This window comes from Carex rostrata, chromosome 29 (assembly GCF_964058835.1).
Source record: "Carex rostrata chromosome 29, lpCarRost1.2, whole genome shotgun sequence".
In the NCBI taxonomy this organism is placed as follows: Eukaryota; Viridiplantae; Streptophyta; class Magnoliopsida; order Poales; family Cyperaceae; genus Carex; species Carex rostrata.
The window spans coordinates 5,229,838-5,246,518 of NC_135946.1; the positions used below are offsets into that span (position 1 = coordinate 5,229,838).

Consider the following 16,681-nt stretch of genomic DNA (forward strand, 5'->3'; position numbering starts at 1 on the left):
TACAAAAAATGATTCCACCCATCCGCAAGATCAGTAGAGATACAAAGACGTTTGCTTCACTGGATCAGTGGAGCCATTTTATGACTTATCTAAACAATTTGTTGAGAGAAATCAGCAAACATGTTTATGCCTCAACCAATCCACATAATCAGTTGCAACCTTGGTAATAGTTGTCAATTAATTTTTCAAGTGTAACTAGCTAAGGTACAATATTTAATACAACTTTTAAATTATGGCGGTTCGCAATATTGTAGCTAGCGAGATTCCAAATAAGCGCTATGTAAATAGCAGTATTATTGGAAAAGCCATTTCAAATTGAAATATTATACCAACATTTGTCAGGAAAAATAATTACTACATTCAAATTCAAACCATAGCAATGGAATACAAAGTTCAAAGATGCGATTAAAAAAAAAAAAAGGTTCCCAGCATTTTGCACTTTTTTAAATATTTGGAACGAGTTCTCTTTCGAAAAGACCACCAAGCCTGTAGCGCACTAAAAATAAGGGCCATTCACCAATGATCTTGGAGAGGAGTGGAAGGATGGTGCATAGTACCAGTATGAGAATTGCAAGCCACAAGTTGTTTTGCGCAATCACCGTGAACAAACCGGTACCAAACGCAAGTGCAGTAGCCACGTAAGCACACCACATGAGAGCCCTTGTTGTTTTTCTGTAATTGACCAGGAAATCCAAGTCCTCCCATGTCCCCAAAATACAGAGAAATGCGACAGAAAGGGAAGAACACATGGCTATGGTGTCAGAGATGAGGAACACCTGAAAAGCAACTTTCCTTGAAAAAATGGGTAGGCCGGCATCGGCGGGATCAGAACTGAATCCTCCTGGCAATGTAAAAGCCGCAGCAAAAGTGATGGTAGCGAGGAGGGCAGCGACCAGAGATGTGTTTTGCGTGTACTTTGTTGTGAGTGACTTCACCTCCTGAATTCCTTGATTCTTGATTGTCTGTTTTACGTAAACTTCTGCTGCGTATTTCCATGGTGATGGAATTACATTTGACAATAATGTGAACGACTCATTCTGTGACAGCAAAAAAAAAAAAAAAAAAATTATGCATGATTTTTCTTGTGCTTATATAAAAAAACACTAGTTACATCATGATCATTAGAATTAAGGACATGTACAAATTTTAATACTAAATTTAAGTGTCGCGTGTAAGAGCAATGAAAATGAATTAACTTGTAATACCCATTTCAAAGTCTTCCATAAGGCTTTCTGTGCGTGGGCTCTGGTAACTGCATTATCCCCGAGAAAATTAAAAGCAGTGCAATCCTGTTCTGCATGGGTTAGTAAAGAACGAAGGATCTTTGGGTTGCACTTGCTAGCAGCCAAATGCAAGGGAAGCTGGCCTTTGTAGTCAGCTTGGTTAATAAACCTATGAAGTTGGGGTGTTCTTACTATGTAGTTGATAATATCCAGTTTCTCATTTTGAATAGCGTGATGGAGTGCATTTTCCCCAGATATGCTGGTAATATATACAGAATCTGGGCAAGTGTTCAGGATCTCTTTTGCAATTGACAGATGGCCCATTTGCGCTGCTATAATAAATGGAGTAGATCCTAGTTTTGCATGCCTCATATATGTGAAATTATCATTAAATTCTAAGAATATCTTCACTAGATCGAGATTGTTGTCAACTATAGCTCTCTCGAACGGAGTGTATCCACGTTTGTCCTTCTGGTATGCTAGTTGGGGACGTCTTTCCAACAGTTGCTTAGCTATACCTAACAGTACATGTCACGATAAAATTACAACATTTACCAAGACCACCTAAAATCTATAAGTAAGTGGTTCAAATGTGTGCAAGGATTGAGCAACGATAGTCGCTCCAAGAGTTTCTGGAGTGATGGCAATAGCAGCTCGCTCCAAGGCTTGAGCATAGGCTGGGAAACGACATGAGACAACTGGGGGATGTGGATTTCAGACTTTCAGGTATAGGCAACAGCGGCACATATAGAGTTGGTGTGGTAGTTGGGAGGTACAGTTACTAGTGGGGTTGCTTTTGTGCTTCATAGAGTTCTTAGTTTCACAAAACGAAATGAGTACTTTTGAGTTTATGGTTGGACTTCAGATAATTTGAATGAATATTTCGAGTGAAATTAATCAGGCTGCAAAATATTACTTTTCTCAACGGAAGTACATAAGGACTTAACTACAGTTGTATAAAAAATCTCTAATCAATAAGTATGAAAAATAACATGCAAAGGTTTGGGCTTATAAGTAATGAACCTGTGTATCCGGATAGCACAGCAACATACAGAGCTGATATATCTTGTGGGCCAAAATCCGTGGAAAACGGGATTTGTAGCAATCGATCTACAATGTTAGTATATCCTCTCCGGACCGCCATAAACATGGGTGACTCCCCTGCGTTGGTTATTTGCACGGACAGTCGTGGCTCTATATCCAAGAGCTGGAATGCCAAATTTTCAAAGTCATTCTTAATGGCAAGATGCAGAACATTTTCTTTGCGCCTATTGATCTTCAAAAGCATGCGGCTCAACAACCTCCCTTCTTCCAAATCATCTTGCTGCATATAGTGTAATGCAGCAGTAATAATTGCAGAAGCCATCAAACGGTTAGGTGCCATCAGAGCGGCCATCAGCGGGGTCTCACCATCAGCGTTGGTTCCGTTGAGGAGGTAATGGACTCTGGAAGTGTCGCTGGACAAGACTTGATTTGCAAAGTCATGATGGCCGAGCATGGCAGCAATGTGAAGGCAGTTGTTCATGTGACGGTTGGTACAGAGCAGTGGCTGAAATCACCTTTTACACATACCTTGAAGAACTCTCGTCGTTGTTGTTGGTCCATTGGGATAAAAGGTGGGTTGGAAGGGGAAGCTGATAGAGATGAAGAGGAAGTTGATAGAGATGAATTGCTTATGCTTTGTGGTAGTTGAGTGTCCATTGGGATAATAAGTGGGCTGGAAGGGGAAGCTAAGCTAGCTGAAGAGGAAGTTGATCGAGATGAATTGCTCATGCCTTGTGGTAGTTGACTGTCCATTGGGATAACAGGTGAGCTGGAAGGGGAAGCTAAGCTAGCTGAAGAGGAAGTTGATAGAGATGAATTGCTCATGCTTTGTGGTAGTTGTGTGTCCATTGGGATAGCAGGTGGGCTGGAAGGGGAAGCTGAGCTAGCTGAAGAGGAAGTTGAGAGAGATAAATTGCTCATGGTTTCTTGCTTACTTTGTTGGTAGCCTTAATTTGTGTATTGATCTTGAGAAGATAAAATGGATTTATATATCTAGCAAGTTAAGAAACTTGTCGCACGTTCTCACATGTTAGCTAGCTGTACACAACTTACAAACAGAAGATTATCATTAATTAAGGAAAATAATATTTTATTTATGTTGTATATGATTAGTTATCCTTATTTCGTAATTAAAAGAGGACACCTTTCTAAACAAGAAGAAAGTAAAGAAAAAAAAAATAGACTTGGATAAAGTCTTTTCGAATACTCAGAAGATGGATGCCCTAAATGCTTATACCACATCTAGATTTGAGATCTTCGATTTAAAGGTATACTTGTAGTCAGATGAGTTAATTTAGTTTTTTAGTTAATTAATCTTCAAAAAATGAATGGCTCTTTTGCAGTTTTTATTAGTCTCTTTCTTCAAAAAATGAGTTAATTTAGTTTTTTAGTCAGAAAGAGAATGGGCACTTATGATCAAGCCCGCTCTTTTGCAGTTTTTATTAGTGTTTTATTTACTAGTTAAGTGTTGAGTTAATTCTATATAATTCCATTTGGAACTGTAAATAATTCTTTTTTATCAATATATTGTTGGCTGGCTTCTTGCCAGTTGACCTTAAAAAAAAAAAAATGAAAGGCTCATATAAATGAGATCTGCTTAATTTGCTGATGCAACTATTTGTTTTTATTAACAGGAAGCTTAAATTCGAATAGTGGATTATAACTAGTACCTCATGGCTTCTCTAAAAGATAAGATTTCACTTTGTCTGAATTTTGGAGTCTTGTTGTGGCATTTTTCTTAAATATTCATTAGATTTATATTTACTAAGAGTGAACACGATTTCCCTATTTTTTTTTTTTTAAAGTTCCTTCTAGTAAATATTACTCTAGTTTGAACTTAAGTACATAATAAAAATGTGTATAACTTAATAAGACGAGACAAAGCCATAATCTTCTCAAAGCATAATGCATGATACATTTGTGGATTATTATTATTTTAAAAAAAATAAAATAAGGCCTGACAAAGTTAATGATTCTTGCTTTCACAATACCAACCCTTTTGCAAGATTTAATAGACCTGTGTTACCCTGATACTTCATATATAGTTTGTACCAATATCGGGTAGGTACGTGTTTGATACGCTCCCAATACGTATCTGATACGCTAAGTAGCATATGGGATTATTTTAATATATATTTGACTTGTCGATACGGTGTCTGATACGTCTCAAATACGTCTCAGATACATCATGATTATTTTAATACATGTGGAGGATCTTTTAGTTAGTTTAATTTGTTATGAAGTATGACTTCAATTTTATGGACTTAAATTTTAGAATAGTGTATTTGATTTGAATTTATAATGGATGTTATGGACTGTGATATATATGTCCATCTTTCAAGTTTTAAATTAATTGACAAGTTAAATTTGTTGTAAGTTCATGACAGTTCAGTGAATGATTGTGTAATTATGCATTTGTTTTTCTGCTATATTTGTAATAATACATGTGTTCAATCAATTTTTAAACTGCCGTGTAATACAAGTGTTGAATTAATAATATAATTAAAATAATAAAAATAATATATATGATAAGCATATTGTATTTTAGATTTTGAAAATTACTGTATCTTTGTATCCATATCGTATCCAATACGATGCCCTTACCCGTGTCCATACAACAAAGAAGAGATACAACTATAGGTTAATTCTTAAGAAACCGAAGGTTATTTCCTCACACAACAACTCTGTTAATTTGTTAGTCATTTCCTATTTTTGTTCAGTACACATTAACAGCTTGGTACAGATATGTGTGATCTGAGCTCGACTATTTAATTAATGCCCTTGATTAATTAAACAGATAAAGTGCGTAGATCTCGAGATCTTCCATTAATTGAGTTGGGCCCTCCATGTGATCAATTCTTGGTTTCTTCCGAAAATTATATATACAGAGCAGTTGAGCAACAGAGTTACTGAATTAATTAATCAAAATTAAATGAATGCACCTCAGATCTACCTTTATATATACTATAATTATTTCCTCCATGTGATTGCTTTGTTGCTTCGATAAAGACTGACAGAGTTCTCATTTCTTAAAATGGATTTCAAAATTTAGTTCACCGTGAACATATAGCACACCGTCGACACCGAACTATATATACAACAACCAAGCTTTCAATTGCATATTTGCACCTAACATAATCATAAGATTTAATTTCCAGTTTGTATATCCACTGAAGATTTGTATATTTTTAAATTTGAAATAAAAAATATAATATCGTATAGTGCTTGGGGAAGTAAACAAGTTGTTGCTATACATTAACGAGGAGGGTTCCAATGCCTCATGTTTTTCATATCTCATCATAGCTCATATCTTATATTTTCATTTTCAAAGTTTAAATTATCGATCCGAACCGTTCAACATGATATCCAAACTAAAATATGATTGGAGATAAAATTTTATAATTTTTGGAATTCTTTTACTATTTTTTAAGATGGATAGAAAATCACTATTTTTTAAACGGTCGAAAATTAGTGATTTTGTGCCTATTTAAAAATAGTAATTTTTTTTTCCAAATATTCTAAAATTTCATCCCCAGTCATATTTTAGTATAAATATCATATTGAGCAGATTGGATCAACAATTTTGCCTTTGAAAACGAAGATATACAATATGAGATATAATGAGGTATTGGAACCCTCCTCTTAACATTATTACCAATTTAAAAAATTTAAGAAACAACTAATTTCTCTTCTTTGTGTAAATAACTTTTCTCTAATTTCTCTTCTAAATACACAATAGTATATACTACATTCAGTATTCATTAGATTTATAGTCCTTAAAATAAATATATATGCCTCTAGTTTAAACTTAAGAACGTGATAAGAAGGTACATGCATGACTTTAGTGGCTGACTTGACTCGGCCGAGTAGTAGCGGAATTGGCCGGATGCGAACTAATTTTTTCGGAGTAGACTCAAGGGGATATGACCAATTTCCACTCAGTCTGTTGCTTCTAGAGCAAAATAACCTCGTTTTCTTAATTCAATTGAACCAATTTTGCATTCTTACATGACCAATTGAAGGGATTTGGGACAGAAACATAGATGTGACATGCAACTCGAAAACAAGAAAAAAGAAGTTTAAACATTATAAAATATAGAATAGACATGATGTACGAGCGAGTGTACTGTTTTGTTTGAAGAATATAACTTGATTCATTGTGAACTGTGTCCATACAAGTTTAAATAGACAAGGTTAGACAAAGGTGACCTGTTCTGATGCACAGATTAAAATATTGAAGACTTCGCGTAGTTGAAGACCTCGTAGATAATTTTTTTTTTTAATATTCTCTTTCCATTTTTTAGTACATTTTTTAGAGTTTTGATAGTCTCATCTCATTATTTTCAAACTGAAACATAAATAGAATCCCTGTAATGAGTTCATAATGTGCACAGAGGCACTACTGTTAACCCACTACGTATTTAAGAGAACATGAACTAAAAATCTTTCACAAATTATGAAATTTAAATCATTACTCTTTTTAGCGTGCCAATCTTTAAATTTCACTGTCCTTCCTCATGCATGTGTCCACGCTTCTTATAGTGGTGACACTTAGAAGCAGGCACGGGTTTTGTACTAGATATACTTGCATTGTTAATACCAGTAGCAGTATTAACTTTATTTTTACCCAGCCCACAAGTTACCTACGTAAATTTCCAAAACTTAAAAAGAGCTTTCTGATTTCTGCACAAAAAAGATTACCCACAAGTTACCTACATAAAAAAAAATCTTCACAAAATTTAGCATATTTTTTTAATTTCTGAATTTTATGCAATTCTGCCCTCATAAACTACAAGGCAGTGGCAATCTGTGGTTGTTATTTTTTGTAAGACAAAATAGAAGAGAGATTAAGAAAACAAATTATATTGTAATCTTATTTTCAGCTTTACATGAGTCTCTATTTATAATTACAAGACATTCAAAAAACTAGCTAGCCATTGAAATGCATTATTCTATATTGCTATTAATTACAAACCACTATTTCCTACAGTAAACTATTTCCTATAAGACACTTTCCTATAGTATTAAATAAACTAACCATTATAATTTGAATTCTATTTCATATTTTAACTCTATCTCTCAAGCTAGGAATGTATATATCGTACAATCCTAGATTGCTTGTAATTTTCACAAATGGACTTCGACCCAAAAATTTGGTGAAGATATCATGACGAGTTGATCTTCACCTTTTATGTTGTTGTACCAAATAGTAATAACATAGTTCGGCCTCCACACCTCGTCTGAGTTTCTTTTCATTGGTGGAACCCAAAATTGTTGTCATATTGGGCCTTGATTTATATTTTGCACGCTTTTGGAGATTTCTAGTTGAAGGCAATAGCTAGGTAAGGTGAAGCTTTCTCATTCTGTTCTCATATTCCCATGCAAAGATGCAATTTTGCAGAAATATCATGACAGATTATATGGTAAGAAGACAAATCAAGGAAAAAAAAATTATATTTGATTTTTCAATTGTAAGTTGAATGCAATATATATGAGGGTTCACAGTTTATATTGCAGCGAGATTTAAAAAAAGAGTTATGTTATTAGCAGTATTAATTGTTGGAAATGCCATTTCACATAATGATTAACTTGATAGTTATTTTAAATATCATAACTACTAAAATAACCCTCAAATTCTTAATAGACAGCATAACTAAAATTTGAACTGAAAAACTACGGTAACTAAAATGTGTTCTATTTTCATCAAAGTCGCTATTGTACACATATCATATAAATACTTAAACCTTACACTAATAAAAAATCAATAGCAAAATGATACTTTGGATAGGTAGAATCTATATACCGATCTTTCTAATTATAAAAAATCAGCTGTACTCTTTCTATTTCTCTCTTCTTTTTTGATATTTCTACCAATAATTTTTTTTCCATGCAACTAATCTTTATAACACAAGATATCTGTTCTAAAAATAAAATAAAATAATGTAAGATATCACTGTTAGATATTAAAATTGCTTTATCGGAACGGAGTGGGCCTAATAAATTAGGAAGCTGTTTAGGCCCATTTAAGCCTATTCCAGAAGTTTAGCCTTTGTAATTTTTATATAACTTTGTTAGAAAGCATCTGAGTCTCCTGCTTGCCAACTGGTACCTGTAATTAATTGTTTCAAAAATGCAATGAGCTTTTAGACTCTTTTTTTGTAACACCGTGAAATTTTAAAAATATTAAAATTGAATTAATATTTAATTGTCAAATTGAATTGAATAGATATGGAGATATATATGTGTAGAGGGAAGTATTGAAAATATACAAATTTCACCTTTTATTGAATATGGAACAAATTGGAGGGTCTATTTTGAAAAATGTCCAAAATGCATGTAAATAATTCAACTCCCTTTCTCCCTTCGTTGCTCCCTTGTGTGTTTGCTGCCAAAAGAAAGAGAAGGAGAGATCATCTCTTCTCTCTTAAAAATCCACCAAGAAACCTTGAGAAATTGAAGAAAAGAATGGAAATTGTTGAGAATCTCTCTCTAGTGGCCATCTAGCTTCTCCATTGGTACTCCTTTTCTCTCCTCTCTCATCAAAAATCTGAATTTTATCTCCATTGCTAGGGTTTTGCTCAAATATGAAATGTTTGTATAAATGATGAGTAATCTATCTCCATTATGCTTCTAGGTTGTTAATTTAGTGATTCTCTTCTCAATTCTATCTTAATCTTGATTTTCTATCTAGGGTTTGGTTCAAATCCGAAAATTAGAGAAATATTTTGATTTGCCTAGTCTAATCCAACAAACAAAGGTGTTGATTGGTAAGTTCTTCTCTCACTCTCTTAAAATCTGAAATCAATTTGGTGTTGATCTCTTTTCTTTGTTCCCTCTTTTGTGTATGGTGATAATTAAACAAAGTCATAATATTTTTGATGAAGTGCTAATATTGTCTCCGAAAGGCTTAATATTTATTGTGTATGGTGATAACTAAACAAAGTCATAATATTTTTGATGAAGTGCTAATATTGTCTCCGAAAGGCTTAATATTTACTGTGTATGGTGATAATTAAACAAAGGCATAATATTTTTGAGGAAGTGTTAATATTGTCTCCGAAAGGCTTAATATTTATTGAGAAAGGCTTGATTATTTATTCCAAAATAGATGATACTGATTGAGAAAGTCTCTATACTGATTAGGAAAGTCTTCATATTAAATAAAAAGAAATTTTAAATCGGAAGGCTATTAAATAGGTCTCTTTTATTTGTTCCCTCTTTGGTGTATGTTGTTGTTCAATTGGAATCCAAAAAAATCAACTTTGCATATTCTATGATGTCCAACGTATTGAATCAAAATAGCAAGTGTTGATGAATAAACTTGATTTACCATTAAATTTGTGACTGCACAGTGGGCAGATTTTTAGGCTGATTAAGAAGCTAATTTGAATGGGCAATTCTAAATCATTCTGGACTAATGAACAGTCTATTTGATGCGTCTCGGAGTCTAGTTTCTAGTGGTTCAAGTTTCAAGTTGTTTGGAGTTTCCTATAAAAAGTTATTGCAGTTTTAGTAACCAAGGGTCAGAATTTAGGGCTGCTGTCTATAATTCTGTTTTTCATTTATTTTGTGTTCTTGTTTACTCTTTCTCCAATAGCGCTCTCTATTTTTAACACCAAGAAGGTGGATACAAAGTTATATGGATTATGTTAAGGAAAGTATATATGTTAATATAGGTGTAGGCTTGGTTGAGCAAGATTTTGCGGGATCTTTCGAGACGTCCGAACCATAAGTGCGAGATACGCTCTTCATAATCAGGTGCGGGGGTTCACGGGATCTGTTTTGGATTCTATTACTTAGAATTAAATAACGGTACATGTATATATATATATATATATATGTGCTTATATATATACCGATTGAATTGTTAATTGACTTATTGTGCGTGACCTCATGTTGGATCTCTATTGTTAGCATTATTTGCAGCATTGCATGAAAATAAGTAATGATATAATTGAATTGATATGATATTGTTGATCTAGCATGTTGGTATTGTTATTCGATTGATTGTTCTATCGTTTTGATAATTGAATGGAACCACAGTACTGAAATGTGAAGAGGGCAGAGGATAAGTTAATTGTGAATGAAATGAGTGAATTGTAGGGACGATGTCTAGCTAGCTACTAGACTTTGTCTCAGGGCCCATATGCGCATACGGTGAATAACCCTAATTGTGGAGGGTATCGGTAACCAAGGAGAAAGGCAGAGCTAGGTTAACTGATACCAAAAAGGTAGAGTATAGCAGGAGGATTGAAACTGTGGATAATTGATTGTTATTGGTCTCTCTTTGGAAGAGTGACAACCCGTTGCATGATCGGGAGATATGCAATCCTAAATTGGAAATTGACGAATTGATATGAATGTTTGACTATAAACCAGACCAGAGAAATGTTAAGCCAAATGAGATGGATAGTCGATATCTATCAATTGTAACCGGACTTAGCAATTGTATATGTTATACCAAACCATTCCATGAATTCTTCGATTTCATTTGATTGTGATATGAGTTGGATTTCAATTGCTTCTATATATGTTGCATATGCATTTCTTTTATCGAATTGTTGAATTGAAACTCGTTGCGGGTTTATTTAGTTCCGGTAATGGATTTCTTACAAATCCAGTAGCCCTGACTAAATTCCGCACTGAGAAAACGGTTGACAAGTTTTCTCACCCCCTATCCCCTCGGGGAACTTTATTCTTTTGTATGTGTTTGCAGGTAAACGCGAATAGAAGGGATTCGAGTGCTCGACCAGTGAGGTTTAAGCCGCATAGCGATAGGGTATGCCTCACATTGAGTCCATTTTGATGTCGATAGGGTTTTGGTATGGTATTTGTGTATAACCATGTTATCGGACCGTGTCGAGTGGTTTTGTAAACCTAATTGTATATTAAACGTTTACTGTGATTTAATATGAAATTTTTTTATGTTTTAAACTGTGTATAAAATGTTAATGGGAATGGTTTATATTGATTTGGAAATATGGGGATCGATCGAGTTGAAATCGGGGAAAAGAAATGGTATAAAATGGGAATTGATTTGGGATTGTTTAATCTTTCAATTATATAGTTATTGCACGAACTTATATATACTATTGAGTATATTATCATCATCTATAAATGTATTTGTATAAACATGATTTTAAATTGAATTAAATGAGAAGTGGTGATGTTGTAAACCGATATTATGTTAGGTTTACACCGTAATTGCCTTGTGAATGTATAGTCATCTATATATTCACGGCGTAACTGCACGACCCCTAGTTCCGGGGTGTGACATTTTTTTAATATAAAAAGGGACTTTGTAATTTTCTCTATTAAGTACATATGTTTTTTTCTAAGATGGTCAGATTTGAAGGATAGTACAAATTTCATTGACGAAAAAATGCCTCGAAAATTGTATAACTAACATTAATCAATCAACAAGAAAATATCCCACCTATATATATCAATCATGTAAAGAAATTTTTATTGAAAATGTTAAAATAATAAAACGAAAACACTATGCATGAATCCCATGACTGTGCATTTTGTTTGGTCTACATATATGCAAATAAAACACCATTATTCTCTTTTCTTTCTTTGTATTTTCTACCGATAAAAAATATTATCGGTAGGGAACCAATATTTACAGCGCAAGATATCACAGTTATATATTAAAATTGTTTATCAGTACGGAACGGGCCTAATAAATTAGGAAGCTGTATCGGCCCATTTAAGCCCTCTTAAAAATCTAGTCCTTGTAATTTTCTCTATTAACTACGTATGCTTTTTTATGATTGTCGTCGGATCGATTGACGCATAGTACAAATTTCATTCATGAAATAAATCCTTTGAAAATTGTATAACTAGCTATTAATTAATCAACCCATGACGACTGCATGTGCATTTTGTTTGGTCTACATGACTACATGAAAATGAAAAATCATTAATTTCAAACAAAAGATGATAACAATTTGAGCATTCAAATATTAGGCATCTTTGCACGAAATAATAATATATTGTTTTCATTGGTGGAGCCCACAATATATTGTTTTATATTTTGCAGGCTTTTTGAGACTTCTAGTTCAAGGCAATAGCTATGTAAATATGAAGAAGAACCAAACAAAAGCAATGACATGCAGCAACTAATTATTTTATGTTTGTTCTTTTTATTTTGTTTTTCTTCTTCTATTTCTTTTTTGCAGATACAAGTTTGTTAGAGTTTTTGAGAAGAGGGAGAAGAGCTAAAGGGAGGAGAGACACAGCATACTGAACTTTTTAACTTCTCTCTCATAAAAAATTTAAATTACATATCATATATAAGAATGCATAACTAGCCCAATGGTCCAAAAGCAATTTCGATAATAACATAACATTATACATTTGATTTTTTTCTTCAGAGTCATCATACAACGAAGGCTCTCAAATTTTTTAAATAACGATCCAAATCTCTACCATGAGTTAGGATTTGATTTTGCACGTGTTCAAATATTTGGAACGAGGTCTTTTATAAAAGTACCACGAAGCCTGTAGCGAACCATTAATAGAGGCCATTCGCCGATGATCTTGGAAAGGAGTGGAAGAATGGTGGACAGTACCAAAATGAGAATTGCAAGCCACAAGTTGTTAGGTGCTATGACTGTGAACAAACCGGAACCAAACGCAAGTGCAGTAGCCCCATAGGCTGACCACATGAGCACCTTGGTTGTTTTTCTGTAATTGAGCAGGAAATCCAAGTCCTCCCATGTATTCGAAATGCAGAGAAATGCAACAGTGAGGGAAGAACACATGGCTATGGTGTCAGAGATGAGGAACACCTGGAATATTGCTTTCCTTGCAAAAATGGGTAGTCCAGCATTGGCGGAATCAGAACTGAATCCTCCCGGCAAGGTAAAAGCTGCAGCAAAAGTGATAGTAGCGATGAGGGCAGCGACCAGAGAGGTGTTTGAAGTGTACTTTTCTGTAAGTGATTTGACCTCCTTAATTGCTTGCATCTTATTGGCCTTTTTTACATGATCTCTTACTGTGTATCTCCATCCGGAGGGAATTACATTTAACAATAATGTAAACGACTCATTCTGTGTAACAGAAAAAAAATATATATATATGCATGATTATTCTTGACCTTGTATAAAATAAAACACGAGCATTATCATGATTGGAATTAATGAAATGTATAAACTTAATAATATATTTTATGTGTGTGTAAGAGCAATGAAAATTAATTACTTACCCATTTTAATGTGTTCCATAACGATTTCTGTCCATAGACAATTTTGACTGCATGATCCCCTTCAACATTTCTGGCAGTATAATCTTGTCCTGTATGGGTTATTAATGAACGAAGCAACTTCGGGTCACACATTCTAGCAGCTTGATGTAGGGGAAGATTGCCATTGTTGTCGGCTTGGTTCATAAGCCTATGAAGCTGGGGTGTTCTGAGTATGTAGTCTACAATATCCGGTTTCTCAAAATAAATGGCCTCATGGAGTGCATTTCTCCCAAATTTGTCGGGAATATAAACAGAATCAGGGCAGGTGTTCAAGATCTCTTTTGCAATTGATAGATGGCCTTTTTCCATTGCCATAATAAATAGACTATTTCCTGTTCGTTCGTTCTTCATATATGCGAAATTATCATTAAATTCTAAGAATATCTTGACCAGATCAAGATTGTTGTCAAGTACAGCTCTCTCGGCAGGATTCTTTTGATATTTGGTTTTACGCCATGCTAGATGGGGCCTTCTTTCCAACAGTTGCTTAACTATACCTAACAATACATGTCACGATAAAGTTACAACATTTACCAAGATCAGTTTTTTTTTTTTTTTTTTGGTAAAAGTGGAAATATTCCACCAGTTTCATTGCGTGTAGAGTTGGCGTGGGAGTTCTTAATTTGACAAAACTAAATGAGTTCTTAACTTCAGATAATTTGAACAAATATTTCGAGTCAAATTAATCAGGCAGCAAATAATACTTTTCTCAACGGAAGTACATAATTAAGGACTTAACTACAGTTGTTTGTACAATTGCATACAAAATCTCTAATCAATTAGTATGAAAAAATAACATGCAAAGAATTGGGCTAACAAGTAATGAACCTGTGTTTCCAGATTCCACAGCAACATGCAGAGCTGATTCGTCTCCTGGGCCTGAATCGATCGACAATGGGATTTGTAGCAATCGCTCTACAATGTTAGAATATCCTCTCCGGACCGCCATATACATGGGTGACTCACCTGTGTTTGTAGCTTGCATGGACAATCGTGGCTCTATCTCCAAGACCCGCAATGCCAAATTTTCAAAGCCATTCCTCATGGCATGATGCAACACATTTTCATTGCGCCTATCAACCTTCAGGAGCATGCGGCTCAACGACTTCCCTTCTTCCAAATCATCATGCTGCATATACCGTGATGCAGCAGTGATGATTGCAGAAGCCATCGATAGGTTAGGCGCCATCAGAGCAACCATCAGCGGGGTCTCACCATCAGCGTTGGTTCCGTTGAGGAGGTAAGGAACTCTGGAAGTGTCGCTGGACAAGACTTGATTTGCAAAGTCATGATGGCCGAGGATGGCGGCAATGTGAAGGCAGTTGTTCATATGAGGGTTGGTAGAGAGAAGGATATTAGGGTCAGCAACAATCAAGTTGATGCAGTTGCTGAAATCACCTTTTCTGCATGCCTTGAAGAACTCTCGTAGTTGAGGGTCCACTGGGATAACAGATGGACTGGACGAAGAGGAAGCTAAGCTAGCTGAATTGCTCATGCTTTCTTGCTTGTTTAGTAGTCGCCTTAATCTGTGTATTGATCTTGAGAAGATAAAATGGTGTTAATATAGATTAATGTTTGCTTGCAGAGGTTCCGTCTTCATTGCTCCTTAATTACTTAATCCCTTGTACGTCTTTCACCTACCATATTAATGTGGTATTAGTCACGTGGGTCCATCCACACTGCTTCTTATTTAATCCCTAGTATGTAATTAACCTACCATATTAATGTGCTATTGATCTCATGAGCCCACCATGTCTTATATACATCCCCCAACATAATTCATAGATTCAGATCCAGAAGACTTGACTTGGGTTCACCATAGGTTCTATACACCCCCAAGGCCCCAACATAATTCATGGATTCGGATCCAGTAGACTTGACTTGGGTCCAGCATGTGTTATATACCCCCCAACATAATTCAGATCTGTACCCTATGATGTGAAATAATGTGGGCCCACCATGTGTTTTATACAACCCCAACAGAATTAAATCAATTAAAAACATTGTTAATAGTAATAATAAAGTGAAGAGAAATTTAGATATATACCCATCATATATAATAATCTAAATATAACTATCTTATAAATTTATCGTTTCTCAATTTATTCACTAAAAAATATAAATTAATAATGATTAATAGTTAAATTGATAATTTTGCCCCTTTCAAAATCTAGTTAAATGAGACTTCATCTTCCCACGCGAAAGAACTTTTTCCCTTTTCAAAATCCAGTAATATTAAATTTATCCTTGCGTGAAAATCATTTTCTTAATCACTTCAGTCAAAAATATAATTAACTTCAAATGATAAATTTTAAACATTGAAGCCGGTCTATTTCATAAGTGATGTATTTACATATAAATTTTTTAAAGTTTCAATTTATTTTACTGTATAATAAGGCGGTCAAAATATGATAAAAAATGAATGCATTTAAATTAACTTGAATACTTCCTCTTTTTTATAAATTTTGCACGTAAATGTAGATCAGTTTCAACAATTTAGATTTACTGTTTGAAGTCACGTTTTGCACAATTATGCACTAAATGATTTAGTGTGATTTTATTTAATCTGATAAACCGAAAAAAGTGTAAGAAATAAATAGAGAAAACTTACATGTTTCTAAAGTACGAGCTTTCCAACCGAATCTTGAAGTACAATTGACAACCATATACAGTTAAACGGAGCGGATAATTTCCCAGATCCAAAGTCAAATATGAAATATCTGGAAAAAATTCGGATTCAGATTCGGATAAATTACCTAACCTTTAAAGGAATAGATATCTGATTCTATCCAAATCTTGAAGAGAATCCCAAACCCAGAATTTATCAACACTTCCTTCAAATTTTTTTTTTTTTTTAATAAAAGTGGAGTACTGCACCTATTTCATTTTATAAAAAAAAAAACAAAACCTTAACGGGTACCGGTACCAAACGGATGCTGATTTTAACACAACTATTTTTTTTATTAACACAACAATTTCAAATTTTTTATGTGTATAGACAACTTTGTCCCTCTTTTATTATTGCTATAGCTTGCCTTATTTGATTATACAATCAACACTTTCTTTATTTTAATGATTATGATTTATTTTGTTTCCAAAATTAAAATATTTCTCTCTAGATGGATTTCATTCCTAAAGAACCGAAAGACAATAATTAAAATTT

The 16,681-nt window shown here is 34.0% G+C and overlaps 2 protein-coding genes across 2 annotated transcripts; both read right to left on the minus strand.

The window, feature by feature from the left end:
* Window positions 1-374: 374 nt before the first annotated feature.
* Window positions 375-2,529, minus strand: LOC144546395 (uncharacterized). Its single transcript, XM_078294930.1, has 3 exons — window positions 2,247-2,529; window positions 1,206-1,741; window positions 375-1,037 (listed from the first exon to the last, which is right to left on the minus strand). Exons 1-3 carry the CDS (start codon window positions 2,509-2,511, stop codon window positions 444-446), a joined length of 1,395 nt encoding a protein of 464 aa, XP_078151056.1. The 5' UTR covers window positions 2,512-2,529; the 3' UTR covers window positions 375-443.
* Window positions 2,530-12,539: 10,010 nt separating this feature from the next.
* LOC144546228 (protein ACCELERATED CELL DEATH 6-like) lies at window positions 12,540-15,013 on the minus strand. Its single transcript, XM_078294772.1, has 3 exons — window positions 14,347-15,013; window positions 13,480-14,015; window positions 12,540-13,324 (listed from the first exon to the last, which is right to left on the minus strand). Exons 1-3 carry the CDS (start codon window positions 15,011-15,013, stop codon window positions 12,731-12,733), a joined length of 1,797 nt encoding a protein of 598 aa, XP_078150898.1. The 3' UTR covers window positions 12,540-12,730.
* Between the last annotated feature and the right edge of the window lie 1,668 nt (window positions 15,014-16,681).

What these genes read in the sequence shown, in the direction of transcription:
- LOC144546228 (XM_078294772.1), bottom strand. Translation starts at nt 15,013, where the DNA reads ATGAGCAATTCAGCTAGCTTAGCTTCCTCTTCGTCCAGTCCATCTGTT. An exon ending in TGTGGAATCTGGAAACACAG is followed by an intron (nt 14,016 to 14,346) that starts GTTCATTACTTG and finishes ATGTATTGTTAG; the next exon opens with GTATAGTTAAGCAACTGTTG. An exon ending in TATGGAACACATTAAAATGG is followed by an intron (nt 13,325 to 13,479) that starts GTAAGTAATTAA and finishes TCTGTTACACAG; the next exon opens with AATGAGTCGTTTACATTATT.
- LOC144546395 (XM_078294930.1), bottom strand. Translation starts at nt 2,511, where the DNA reads ATGCTTTTGAAGATCAATAGGCGCAAAGAAAATGTTCTGCATCTTGCC. An exon ending in TGTGCTATCCGGATACACAG is followed by an intron (nt 1,742 to 2,246) that starts GTTCATTACTTA and finishes ATGTACTGTTAG; the next exon opens with GTATAGCTAAGCAACTGTTG. An exon ending in TATGGAAGACTTTGAAATGG is followed by an intron (nt 1,038 to 1,205) that starts GTATTACAAGTT and finishes TTGCTGTCACAG; the next exon opens with AATGAGTCGTTCACATTATT.